Source organism: Oncorhynchus nerka, linkage group LG23 (assembly GCF_034236695.1).
Source record: "Oncorhynchus nerka isolate Pitt River linkage group LG23, Oner_Uvic_2.0, whole genome shotgun sequence".
NCBI classification, from domain to species: Eukaryota; Metazoa; Chordata; class Actinopteri; order Salmoniformes; family Salmonidae; genus Oncorhynchus; species Oncorhynchus nerka.
In genome coordinates this window covers 35,974,150-35,988,350 of record NC_088418.1, presented here as the reverse complement: position 1 = coordinate 35,988,350, position 14,201 = coordinate 35,974,150, and the positions used below count along the sequence as shown (strand labels likewise).

Below are 14,201 nucleotides of genomic sequence, written 5' to 3'. Positions count from 1 at the left end.
GGCATACGTTCTCACCAGCTCTGTACCGAGGACCCTCAGTTCCCTAATCCCAAATCAACCACTACTCCCTTGGACACTTGTACACTGTAGTGCTTTGCGATTAGTGCTTTTTGAAGTCTGTTCGATTATAAAAAATAAATCACCATTTTCAATATATTTTTTAAACAAATGCACTATGCATTATGTGGGTTGAATGCTGTAACAACACAGAATAAATCAAATAATAAAAGTCCCTGGATAGTAGTGACTGCCCATTACTGTTAATCACTTAATAACCATCAGTTATTCACATTACTTTACTTTAATAAAATATTTCAGTTGGTGTATATAACATTTGTTTTGTTTGATCATATTATTTAATTCCAAGTAATCATCTCATCTCTATAGAACTGCTGCCTATGCTGTCTGACAAAATCACTATTTTAGTAGTTCTTCAAAGCAAAGTACAGTTGAAGTCGGAAGTTTACATCCACTTAGATTGGAGTCATTAAAACTAGTTTTTAAACCACTCCACAATTGTCTTATTAACAAACTATAGCTTTGGCAAGTTGGTTAGGACATCTACTTCGTCCAACAATTGTTTACAGACAGATTATTTAACATATAGTTCACTGTATCACAATTCCAGTGGGTCAGAAGTCTACAAGTTGACTGTGCCTCTAAACAGCTTGGAAAATTCCAGAAAATGATGTCATTGCTTTAGAAGCTTCTGATAGGCGAATTGACATAATTTGAGTCACGTGGAGGTGTACCTGTTGATGTCAAGGCCTACCTTCAAACTCAGTGCCTCTTTGCTTTACATCATGGGGAAATCAGCCAATACCTCTTGTCTGGTTCTGGTTCATCCTTGGGAGCAATTTCCAAATGCCTGAAGGTACCACGTTCATCTGTACAAACAATAGTATGCAAGTATAAACTCCATGGGACCACACAGCCATCATACCGCTCAGGAAGGAGATGCGTTCTGTCTCCTGGAGATGAACGTACTTTGGTGCAAAAAGTGCAAATCAATCCCAGAACACCAGCAAAGGACCTTGTGAAGATGCTGGAGGAAACCGGTACAAAAGTATCTATATCCAAAGTCAAACGAGTCCTATATCGACTTAACCTGGAAGGCCGCACAGCAAGGAAGAAACCACTACTCCAAAATCGCCATTAAAAAAGAGACCAAGTTCGTACTTTGGAGAAATGTTTGGCCATAATGACCATCGTTATGTTTGGAGGAAAAGGGGGCGGCTTGCAAGCTGAAGAACACCATCCCAACCGTGAAGAACGGGGGTGGCAGCATCATGTTGTGGGGGTGCTATTCTGCACAAGGGACTGGTGCACTTCACAAAATAGACTGCATCATGAGGAAATAAAATTATGTGGATATATTGAAGCAACATCTCAAGACATCAGGAAGTTAAAGCTTGGTCGCAAATGTGTCTTCCAAATGGACAATGACCCCTAGCATACTTCCAAAGTTGTGGCAAAATGGCGTAAAGACAAAGTATTGGAGTGGCCATCACAAAGCCCTGACCTCAATCCCATAGAAAATGTATGGGCAGAACTGAAAAAGCATGTGCAAGCAAGGAGGCCTACAAACCTGACTCAGTTACACCAGCTCAGGAGGAATGGGCCAAAATTCACCCAATTTATTGTGGGAAGCTTGTGGAAGGCTTCCCGAAACGTTTGACCCAAGTTAAACAATTTAAAGACAATGCTACCAAATACTAATTGAGTGTTTGTAAACTTCTGACCCACTGGGAATGTGATGAAAGAAATAAAAGCTGAAAGAAATAATTCTCTCTACTATTATTCTGACATTTCACATTCTTAAAATAACGTGGTGATCCTAACTGACCTAAGACAGGGAATTTTTACTAGGATTAATGTCAGGAATTGTGAAAAACTGAGTTTAAATGTATTTGGTTAAGGTGTATGTAAACTTCCGACTTCAACTGTAAATAAGGCATACATTTAGGACTGCTGAATACCAACTATCAATCACTTAGATCATGTATTTTCAGGTAAATATACCTTGCGAAGAAACTGCCTACTATGTATCCCCTCATGGTCCACATTCTTCTGTCCCTTACGTAGCAGGCGTAAAAGAAACACAGACCAGACAAGTATCCATGCAATGGATTATGGTCATTGTAGTTAGGGTAGCCCAGAAAACTTGATAATTATGTAGAACATTGGCCTGTAGGTCACTACAGCTCCCAACTACAACGCACAGTTTTGGCATGATCTGATTAATCTCTAGAGAAACTCACATTGAGCTCATTGAACTCACAGAAAATTGAATTCAAATAATTGAACCAACGTTGGACAATTAGTTGTTTAAATAACGAAAAATTGCTGACATTTTGGTTAGTCGCTCAGCTCTAGTGCACCGACTTTTAACAATATTACACTTTATATTCCTGTGATATACTTTTGCTCATTTTGTGCTCAATTATCTGTCAGTGTGTGTTAAATGTGTGTGTGTTTATATGTGTGTTCAGGTCTCAAGGCTGGTATCTCTGGCTCCCTCTCCAGCAGTTCAGTCATCAGCAGACTGCTGGTCAATGCTGACTCCTTCAGCTGCGACCCAGAGACCTTGTGAGTGTCCCGTTTCAGTCTTTCTCCTCCTTCCCTTAAAGGGTTAGTTAACTTTTTAGGTTTTAGATTATTTTCAACTCAACTGTTGTTATTTCATCCAAACCGTTTGTAGGTTTTTAGCTGGTTATTAAACAACGTCAAGAATCTCCTGACCAGTGTCTTTGGAGCATGGAGCAATGCTAGTGGAAATGGATTGAACTAGCTAGTGGTGTATTGAAAATTAGTTTTGCCTTCCTCTTTCCATGTTTCTGCTTTCCCCATGCGTTTGAAGTGAACTATCCCTTTAAGCCCGACCTCATCATCATCTACCTTTTGCCCCAGAGTTGTGAGTGACCATATACTGTGTTTGGTTTCAGTGACTGCTACACTGAGAAATGTGTGATGAACAACTACTTTGGGATCGGCCTGGATGCTAAGATCTCACTGGACTTCAACAATAAGAGGGATGAGCATCCAGAGAAGTGCAGGTAACTGAGGAATGAGGCAGAGCCTCTTGTCTGCTAACTAAACCAGATACACCCAGTACTGGATAGGGTGATAAGCAGAGATGGAGTCTGATCTCGTGGTCTTTGTCTTGAGACCGCATAAATACAGTGTTGGTCTGGTCATGGTCTCAACACACAGGGTCTGGATCTTGATAGATTGGGTCTGGGTTTCATGGGGTCTATTCTTGGTCAGTGTAAAACTGTAAAATAAACCAAACCGTTTAGAAATTAACTTTTGGGATTGGAAAAACGCTTTCAGTGCAAACTTATACGACAAAAATTACATAAAGTATGTAGAAAAGATTATGGAAATAACAATCACCTAAGTAAAACCTAGACAGTCGGGGAGAATCGAAAATTCAAAAAACTATTAATTCAGGAGTATTTTTGTCTTGGCTGACCAGGCAAGAAGGGCACACAAATTGGGGCCCACTTAGATTTTCTTATAATGTTTGAGCATAAGAACACAGCGTTAGCCAAGGAAAAATGCTCAGAATTGTATGAAATGAGTCCCGGTCAGTGCATTTTCGTGATTATTTGGACAAAAATCTTTGCAAAATGTCTGTATTGCCGCAGCAAAATCAAGCATTTTTGGAAGAAACACCCAAAATCTGTTTATAGCTCAGACACACCACAAAGACCAACGGCTAAAAGCAGTGAGTGGCAGCGGTGTGTTTTGTCCTTTAGAATAGCAATTTCTTCCAGTTCTGTGCTACTGCTCTCCACAAAGAGCCTAACCTTTATTTGTTGAACATAAAGTACATTTCTTTGTGTTGTGTGTGTGTGTATGTGTGTGTGTGTGTGTGTGTGTTGTGGCTCAGTCACTGTGTTCATTTGTGGTTCGGTCTGTGTTAAGGAGTCGCACCAAAAACATGATGTGGTACGGGGTTCTGGGCACCAAGGAGTTGCTGCATCGCACCTACAAGAACCTAGAGCAGAAGGTATTGTTGGAGGTAAGAAAACACAACAGTAGCCAAGTTGGTGCAACTAAGGGTACGGCCACATTGAGATTTTGTCTGAATATTCTGGGTGGAGCCAATGGTTTTTCAATGGGTGTCATCCATTGCTGGATGAATGACAATGGAGATGAGTTGAAATTGTCCAACAAAAAACTTGTCCGACAAAGAACAATATATTCACCTTTGTTCGTGCGCAACTCATCCGTAAAAAAAGCAGAGATGCGTTAACATTTCAACAGACAAAAAAGGACAATGATGAACGTCATATACTATTTTATCTGTGTCATGCGCCTCAGTGTGCCATACACTAAAGAGACTTGACTGTCATACCATAACACTTACCCTGACCCTAACCCTGTTGGTCAATCTGGAATTGGCATATCCGTTTTTAGACTTTTCAATTAATGTCTGGTGGTGTTAATTGTGATTGTGTGAGTTTGTAACCGAACATATGCAGACAGTTTTGTTCTGTTACTGTATGATATGTGTGTGTGTGTGTGTGTGTGTGTGTGTGTGTGTGTGTGTGTGTTTAGTGCGACGGGAGGCCTATCCCCCTCCCCAGCCTGCAGGGCATAGCTGTCCTGAACATCCCAAGCTATGCAGGCGGCACCAACTTCTGGGGCGGGACCAAAGAGGATGATGTAAGTGTCATCAAAACCCTCTCTTTGTGTTGTTGTTGCATAAGTACAATATGACTATAGGCAGCTGGATATTTTTTTATAACACTAATACATAAAGATTATATGACATTGTAACAGTACTCACATGTTTCCTCCACATTTTTGTTTTTAATGTTACTAAAGCATCTTTGGTCTTTGTTATGTAAATCGCATGTATTCGTAATATTTTTTATAATAATAATAATGATTATTTATCCCCTTCCCTTTACAAAACCAGAATACCCCCTGGACAAATCTAACCCATTTCACATCAATCCCCCCCCAGTCAGCGTTCATGTGTGACTAACCACATATGAGATATACAATGGGTGTATAAAGCATGCTCTTTTCATGACATAGATTGGCCAGGTGAATCCAGGTGAAAGTTATGATCCCTTATTGATGTCACTTGTTAAATAGATGAAGGGGAGGAGATGGGTTAAAAAATAAGCCTTGAGACATGGATTGTGTATGTATGCCATTCAGAGGGTTCAAAACATATTGATGCAGTAGTAGCTAAGATGGGGGGGAAGTCTGTCTATAATAAAGCAATGCTCTGCCTTAACACTATCAACAAGGCAGGTCCTACAGGCCCTAGACTACTGTTCAGTCGTGTGTTCAGATGCCACAAAAAAGGACTTAGGAAAATTGCAATTGGTTCAGAACAGGGCAGGACGGTTGGTCCTTGAATGTACACAAAGAGCTAATATTAATAATATGCATGTCAATCTCTCCTGGCTGAAAGTGGAGGAGAGATTGACTTCATCACCACTTTTATTTATGAGTGGTGTTGACATGTTGAATGCACCAAGCTGTCTGTCTAAACTACTGGCACACACCTCAGACACCCATGCATACCCCACAAGACGAGGTCTCTTCACAGTCCACAAGTCCAGAACAAACAATGGGAGGCACACAGTACTACATAGAGCCATGACTACATGGAACTCTATTCCACATCAAGTTACTGATGCAAGCAGTAAAATTAGATTTAAAAAACAGATGAAAAAACACCTTATGGAATAGCGGGAACTGTGAAGCAACACAAACATTGGCATAAACACATGCATACACACACACACACAATAACATACGCCCGTTACATACACATGGATTTAGTACTGTAGATGCAGTGGAAGTCGGAAGATTACATACACAATAGCCAAATAAATTTAAACTCAGTTTTTCACAATTCCTGACATTAATCCTCTTAAAAATTCCCAGTCTTAGGTCAGTTAGGATCACCACGTTATTTTAAGAATGTGAAATGTCAGAATAATAGTAGAGAGAATTATTTATTTCAGCTTTTATTTCTTTCATCACATTCCCAGTGGGTCAGAAGTTTACATACACTCAATTAGTATTTGGTAGCATTGCCTTTAAATTGTTTAATTCTTGCAGCCTCCCCCCTACTTTGTTCAATTTCCGCCTGAAGACATACCCAAATCTAACAGCCTGTAGCTCAGGCACAGAACCAAGGATATGCATATTCTTGGTACCATTTGAAAGAAAACACTCTGAAGTTTGTGTAAATGTGAATTGAATGTAGGAAAATAACACACAATAGATCTGGTTTAGATAAAACAATGAAAAAAACCACCTGCTTTTTTATTTTATTTTTGTATCATCATCTTTAAAATGAACAAGATAAAACAAACATTCAGATAGGATGATGGGGACAATTTCAGTGAAAAATATAAGAGGGCAACAGTACTTGTGCAAATTTTCAGAATGATAACTTCCAAAATGAGTGTTCTTACATGACATTTATCATGAAGTCACCCAGGTGTCCCACACAAGTAGCCCAAAATGTACCCAAGTGGCCAAATTGGTGAAGGTATACATTTTGAAACAAATAACTATATACAAAATACCAAAATGGTATTCTAACACCCCCCCAAAATTGAGAAAAATAAATACAATTTAAATAAAATGAAAAAAAAAATAATAATTGATTAAAAAAAATATATATATACATTTACAAAATAACATGGGTAACTATTTACACACTTTTAATATTTATATAGCCCCAGCCTAAAACCCCAAACAGCAAGCAATGCAGGTGTAGAAGCACGGTGGCTAGGAAAAACTCCCTAGAAAGGTAAAAAACCTAGGAAGAAACCTAGAGAGGAACCAGGCTATGAGGGGTGGCCAGTCCTCTTCTGGCTGTGCCGGGTGGAGATCACAGTGGTTGTAGAGGGTGCAACAGGACAGCACCTCAAGAGTAAAAATGAACAGTTTAGGGTTCCATAGCCGAAGGCAGAACAGTTGAAACTGGAACAGCGGCAAGGCCAAGTGGACTGGGGACAGCAAGGAGTCATCATGCCAGGTAGTCCTGACGCATGGTCCTAGGGCTCAGGTCCTCCGAGAGAGAGAAAGAGAGAATTAGAGAGAGCATACTTAACCTGTAGTGACACCCCATCCCGTGAACGGGACCGTTGTCATCATCTGACACTAATTAGCATAACGCAACGGACATAAATCTTCCTAGAAAATATTCCTATTCATGAAAATCACAAGTGAAATATATTGGAACACAGCTTAGCCTTTTGTTAATCACCCTGTCATCTCAGATTTTCAAAATATGCTTTACAGCCAACACTAGACAAGCATTTGTGTAAGTTTATCATAGCCTAGCATAGCATTATGCCTTGCTAGCAGCAGGCAACCTTGTCACGGAAATCAGAAAAGCAATCAAATTAAATCGTTTACCTTTGATGAACTTTGGATGTTTTCACTCACGAGACTCCCAGGTAGACAGCCAAAGTTTTTTTTTTTCCAAAATATTACTTTTGGAGGCGAAATAGCTCCGTTTGTTCTTCACGTTTGGCTGAGAAATCGCCCGGAAATTGCGGTCACCACAACGCCGAAAAATATTCCAAATTAGCTCCATAATATCGACAGAAACATGGCAAACGTTGTTTAGAATCCATCCTCAAGGTGTTTTTCTAATATATATTCGATAATATATCCGTCGGGACAATTCGTTGTTCACTAGGACCGATTGGAGTAATGGCTACTTCTGTATTTTACGCGAGAATCTCTCTCGGAGCCACCATGTGACCACTTACGCAATGTGGCCGCCTACGGCTATTCTTCAACAGAAATGCGTAAAACTACGTCACAATGCTGAAGACACCTTGGGGAATACGTAGAAAGCGTAAGCTCGTTGATGGTAAATTCACAGCTGAATAGGAAGTCATTGGAACGCAGCGCTTTCAAAACCTGGGGCATTTCCGGATTGGATTTTTCTCAGGCTTTCGCCTGCAACATCAGTTCTGTTATACTCACAGACAATATCTTTACAGTTTTGGAAACGTTAGAGTGTTTTCTATCCAAAGCTGTCAATTATATGCATATTCTAACATCTTTTCCTGACAAAATATCCCGTTTAAAACGGGAACGTTTTTTTTCCAAAAATGAAAATACTGCCCCCTAACACCACACAGGACACCGGATAAGACTCCCATTCGGAGTCAGTGTCACGTGAAAGAAAATGTTCAGTTAGAATAGTTTCACATATGAGCCCTGTATCAACAGGTATACAGGTAAACAGATATATATAGAGAGTTGAAGGTTGAATATATTAGGTTGAATATATTATTATATTATTATTACCTGCTAGATCTACTGTCTCTTTTATATTATGACATTCCAGCTAGATCTACTGTCTTTATTATATTACAACAGACCAGCTGTATCTACTGTCTCCATTTCACTTTGGCCATTGATGTGGTCCTGCCCTCTCCTCAACAGCCTCAAATAGGCTATTTCATGTGGGTTGGGGTGGGGCGGCAGGCACACGCATCTCACATTTCATGACATTACATGCTTATATATTGCTTCTAAATGTAAAAACAAATCACAAATAATATTTTATATTATTAATTTCAAACAAGGGCATTAGCATGATAAGAACTTACCAATCCAAAACGATGTCCTCTCCCGTTCAAAAATGATTCCTCCACAATCGCTAAATGAAGCGTCCTACAACAATCTCTGTCTCACCTTCCCAATCAATTTATTCTAAAATTGTGTGTACATCTGTATATCTAGACTTAGATTTAGCTTTCCCTGACTTAGTCGCCATAATGATTGATATATAAACAGCTGAATCTGCGCGTTCACCAAACAATGCCGTGCGTAATATGCGTAGCTCTTTCCGGTATGAAACTTCAATAGCGAATGACTCACTTTACGCTGACGCTTACTACATGGGTTGGTCTTGCAACACATAAACATGGCGTATTGCCGTTTAGCTCAGCTCATTGGCTATCTACCCAGCTAGATTTCAAGACGAACAGTGGTCATTGGGTTAAAAGACAGTCAATCAACGAAACAGCGGGCAAATCATTGGTGCACAATGATGTCATGACTTGTTGTCTTCAAATCGTTTCTTTCAGTCAATACGTCCCGCGAAATGGCCCATCACGTTTGATTGAGTTACAAACAAACCAGTTGATTGCAGTGAAACCAAACATGACTGGAAAAGTCACGTTCTGTGTGGGTTATTTACCTGTAATGTGTCGTCGAAAATGGAATGAGACGGAATTCACGACACAAGCGGTTCACAAAATGTTTCGTGTTAGGCTATAAAAACTCATTTTATCAAACAAAAGATCATGCATTGTGTAACAATGAGCATTGGAATTGCAAACAGACGGAGATCGTCAAGGTAAACAATTTATTTTAATGCAGTTTGTGATTATGTTACGCCTGTGCTGGTTAAACTTTTTTTTTTTAAATGAGGCTCTATGCTCAGATAATCGCATCGTATTCTTTCGCAGTAAATCATTTTTTAAATCTGACAATGCAGTTAATTTAGCAAGATTCTAGGCTTTCGATACATGTGAGACACTTGTATTTTCATGAATGTTTAATATGACTATTTATGTAGCGATCACCGTATGTTGTGGAATTTCAGCCCGCGAGCGGGTTCCGTGCGCAGAGAGGTTAACTTGGATCAAACGTTTCGGGTAGACTTCCACAAGCTTCCCACAATAAATTGGTTGACAGAGCTGGTGTAACTGAGTCAGGTTTGTAGGCCTCCTTGCTCGCACACGCTTTTTCAGTTTTGCCCACAAATATTCAATAGGATTGAGTTCAGGGCGTTGTGATGGCCAGTCCAATACCTTGACTTTGTTGTCCTTAACTTCTTATGGGCAGCGTCCCACCTGGCCAACATCCGGTGAAATTGCAGAGCGCAAAATTCAAACTACAGAATTATAAATATTTCACTTTCATACAATCACAAGTGTAATACATCAAAATAAAGCTTAACTTCTTATTAATCCAGCCGCTGTGTCAGATTTCAAAAAGGCTTTACGGAGTAAGCACGCCATGCAATTATCTGAGGACAGCGCCCCGCATACAAGAGCATGAAAAATATATTTCAACCAGGCAGGTGCACTCTGTGTGAAAGTGTGAAAGTCAGAATTAGCGATATAATAAATGCCTTACCTTTGATGATCTTCTTCTGTTGGCACTCCAAAAGGTCCCAGATACATCACAAATTGTCCTTTTGTTCGATAATGTCTTTCTTTATATCCATAAAAACTCAGTTTTGCTGGCGCGCTTCAGTCAATAATCCACCCAGTTTCCCTCCATCAAAATGCATACAAAATTAATACCAAACGTTACTGATAAACTTTTCCAATTTAAAATGTTTATAATCAAACCTTAGTTACCCTAATATGTAAATAAACTATAAAATTTAAGACGGAGAATCGCTATTGCCTTTACCGGAGAAAAATACCAAAGAACACGCTCTCATCCACGCACTTCGAAACACTACAGCCAAATGGGAGCCACCTAGAAAAACTACAATTTCTGGCTAATTTATCCAAAAACCAGCATGAAACTCTTTATAAAGACTGTTGACATCTAGTGGAAGCCCTAGGAACTGCAATCTGGGAGGATTTCGCCTTATAATAAAAGTGTCAGCCATTGAAAACAGTGGTAGGCTGAAAATGTTTTTTTGGGGGGTGGGATGGTTTGTCCTCGGGGTTTCGCCTGCCATATCAGTTATGTTATACTCACAGACATTATTTTAACAGTTTTAGAAATTTTAGAGTGTTTTATATCCAAATCTACAAATTATATGCATATCCTAGCTTCTGGGCCTGAGTAACAGGCAGTTTACTTTGGGCATGCTTTTCATCCGGACGTGAAAATACTGCCCCCATACCCAAAAGAGGTTAACCTCTTAAGTCGACCCTCTACTTTTTTGAACATTCTGTTAAAAATCGCGCAACATTTCAGCGCCCTGCTACTCATGCCAGGAATATAGTATATGCATTTGCTTAGTCTGTGTGGATAGAAAACACTCAGACGTTTAAAAAACTGGTTAAATCACTGCTGTGGCTTTACCAGAACGGCATTTACATCGAAAAGCACAGGAAAAACTGATCACTGAAAATGGGAAAATATATCCATGCGCTACTTGAACCCATTGATAAACGTGAACCACAATTAATTGACTGAGGTTGCAGTACCTACAGCTTCCACACGGTGTCTAGAGTCTTGTCATTTCCCTTCGAGTTTTTTCTTGGTCAAACACATACAGGACACCGTATCTCCTCCGGTCTAGGACCGGATATTTTCGTTGAGTTTCTAGCCGGACATTTTTCCAGACGGACAGCTAATGATCTTTACATCGCCTCCTGATGAATTTTATCGCTTATTAACGTTTACTAATACCTAAAGTTGCATTACAAACGTATTTCGAAGTGTTTTGTGAAAGTTTATCGTCGACTTTTTGAATTTTAAAAAATGACGTTACGTTTTGAAACGATGTTTTTTTCGTTTATCACACAGTCTACATATAACGATATCTAGGCTTTATATGGACCGATTTAATCGAAATAAAGACCCAAATAGTGTTTATGGGACATCTAGGAGTGCCAACAAAGAAGATGGTGAAAGGTAATGAATGTTTTCTATTTTATTGTGCGGTTTGTGTAACGCCGAAATGCTAATTATTTTGTTTACGTCCCCTGTGGGTCTTTTGGGGTGTTGCATTACATTTACATTTAAGTCATTTAGCAGACGCTCTTATCCAGAGCGACTTACAAATTGGTGCTTTCACCTTATGACATCCAGTGGAACAGCCACTTTACAATAGTGCATCTAGGTCTTTTAAGGGGGGGAGGGGAGAAGGATTACTTTATCCTATCCTAGGTATTCCTTAAAGAGGTGGGGTTTCAGGTGTCTCCGGAAGGTGGTGATTGACTCCGCTGTCCTGGCGTCGTGAGGGAGTTTGTTCCACCATTGGGGGCCAGAGCAGCGAACAGTTTTGACTGGGCTGAGCGGGAACTGTACTTCCTCAGTGGTAGGGAGGCGAGCAGGCCAGAGGTGGATGAACGCAGTGCCCTTGTTTGGGTGTAGGGCCTGATCAGAGCCTGGAGGTAGTGAGGTGCCGTTCCCCTCACAGCTCCGTAGGCAAGCACCATGGTCTTGTAGCGGATGCGAGCTTCAACTGGAAGCCAGTGGAGAGAGCGGAGGAGCGGGGTGACGTGAGAGAACTTGGGAAGGTTGAACACCAGACGGGCTGCGGCGTTCTGGATGAGTTGTAGGGGTTTAATGGCACAGGCAGGGAGCCCAGCCAACAGCGAGTTGCAGTAATCCAGACGGGAGATGACAAGTGCCTGGATTAGGACCTGCGCCGCTTCCTGTGTGAGGCAGGGTCGTACTCTGCGGATGTTGTAGAGCATGAACCTACAGGAACGGGCCACCGCCTTGATGTTATTTGAGAACGACAGGGTGTTGTCCAGGATCACGCCAAGGTTCTTAGCGCTCTGGGACGAGGACACAATGGAGTTGTCAACCGTGATGGCGAGATCATGGAACGGGCAGTCCTTCCCCGGGAGGAAGAGCAGCTCCGTCTTGCCGAGGTTCAGCTTGAGGTGATGATCCGTCATCCACACTGATATGTCTGCCAGACATGCAGAGATGCGATTCGCCACCTGGTCGTCAGAAGGGGGAAAGGAGAAGATTAATTGTGTGTCGTCTGCATAGCAATGATAGGAGAGACCATGTGAGGTTATGACAGAGCCAAGTGACTTGGTGTATAGCGAGAATAGGAGAGGGCCTAGAACAGAGCCCTGGGGGACACCAGTGGTGAGAGCACGTGGTGAGGAGACGGATTCTCGCCACGCCACCTGGTAGGAGCGACCTGTCAGGTAGGACGCAATCCAAGCGTGGGCCGCGCCGGAGATGCCCAACTCGGAGAGGGTGGAGAGGAGGATCTGATGGTTCACAGTATCGAAGGCAGCCGATAGGTCTAGAAGGATGAGAGCAGAGGAGAGAGAGTTAGCTTTAGCAGTGCGGAGCGCCTCCGTGATACAGAGAAGAGCAGTCTCAGTTGAATGACTAGTCTCTGCATGCTATCAGATAATAGCTTCTCATGCTTTCACCGAAAAGCATTTTAAAAATCTGACTTGTTGCCTGGATTCACAACGAGTGTAGCTTTAATTTGATACCCTGCATGTGTATTTTAATGAACTTTTGAGTTTTAACTAATACTATTAGCATTTAGCGTAGCGCATTTGCATTTCCAGAGCTCTAGTTGGGACGCAAGCGTCCCGAGTAGAAGCAACAGGTTAAGCCATTTTGCCATAACTTTGGAAGTATGTTTGGGGTCACTGTCCATTTGGAAGACCCATTTGCGACCAAGCTTTGACTTTCTGACTGATGTCTTGAGATCTTGCTTCAATATATCCACATAATTTCCTTTCCTCATGATGTCATGTATTTTGTGAAGTGCTCCAGGCCCTCCTGCAGCAAAGCACACCCAGTACATGATACTGCCACCCCCGTGCTTCATGTTTGGGATGTTGTTCTTCGGCTTGCAAGCCTACCCCTTTTTCCTCCAAACATAACGATGGTCATTATGGCCAAACAGTTCTATTTTTGTTTCATCAGACCAGAGGACATTTTTCCCAAAAAATACGATCTTTGTCCCCATGTGCAGATGCAAAGCGTAGTCTGGATTTTTTATGGCGGTTTTGGAGCAGTGGCTTCTTCCTTGCTGAGCGGCCTTTCAGGTTATGTCGATATAGGACTCGTTTGACTGTGGATATAGATACTTTTGTACCTGTTTCCTCCAGCAACTTCACCAGGTCCTTTGCTGTTGTTCTGGGATTGATTTGCACTTTTCGCACCAAAGTACGTTAATCTCTAGGAGACAGAACACGTCTCCTTCCTGAGCTGTATGATGGCTGCATGGTCCCATGGTGTTTATACTTGCGTACTATTATTTGTAGTGATGAACATGGTACCTTCAGGCATTTGGAAATTGCTCACAAGAATGAGACGATTTCTTTTGATTTTCCCATGATGTCATGCAAAGAGGCACTGAGTTTGAAGGTAGGCCTTGAAATACATCCACAGGTACACCTCCAATTTTCTAAAATTATGTCAATTAGCCTATCAGAAACATCTAAAGCATTTTCTGGAATTTTCCAAGCTGTTTAAAAGCACAGCCAACTTAGTGTATGTAAATGTCTGAC

General features: G+C 41.1%; 1 protein-coding gene across 10 annotated transcripts in view; it reads left to right on the top strand.

The window, feature by feature from the left end:
* The window catches only part of LOC115106762 (diacylglycerol kinase delta), a 151,588-nt gene that overhangs the window by 102,087 nt on the left and 35,300 nt on the right, over positions 1 to 14,201 (top strand). For all 10 annotated transcript variants that reach the window (XM_065008080.1, XM_029629816.2, XM_029629815.2 and 7 more), the window contains 4 exons: positions 2,493 to 2,589; positions 2,946 to 3,056; positions 3,931 to 4,027; positions 4,567 to 4,674. In XM_065008080.1, the coding sequence (XP_064864152.1) occupies positions 2,493 to 2,589; positions 2,946 to 3,056; positions 3,931 to 4,027; positions 4,567 to 4,674 (413 nt within the window). The remainder of the gene's footprint in view (positions 1 to 2,492; positions 2,590 to 2,945; positions 3,057 to 3,930; positions 4,028 to 4,566; positions 4,675 to 14,201) is intronic.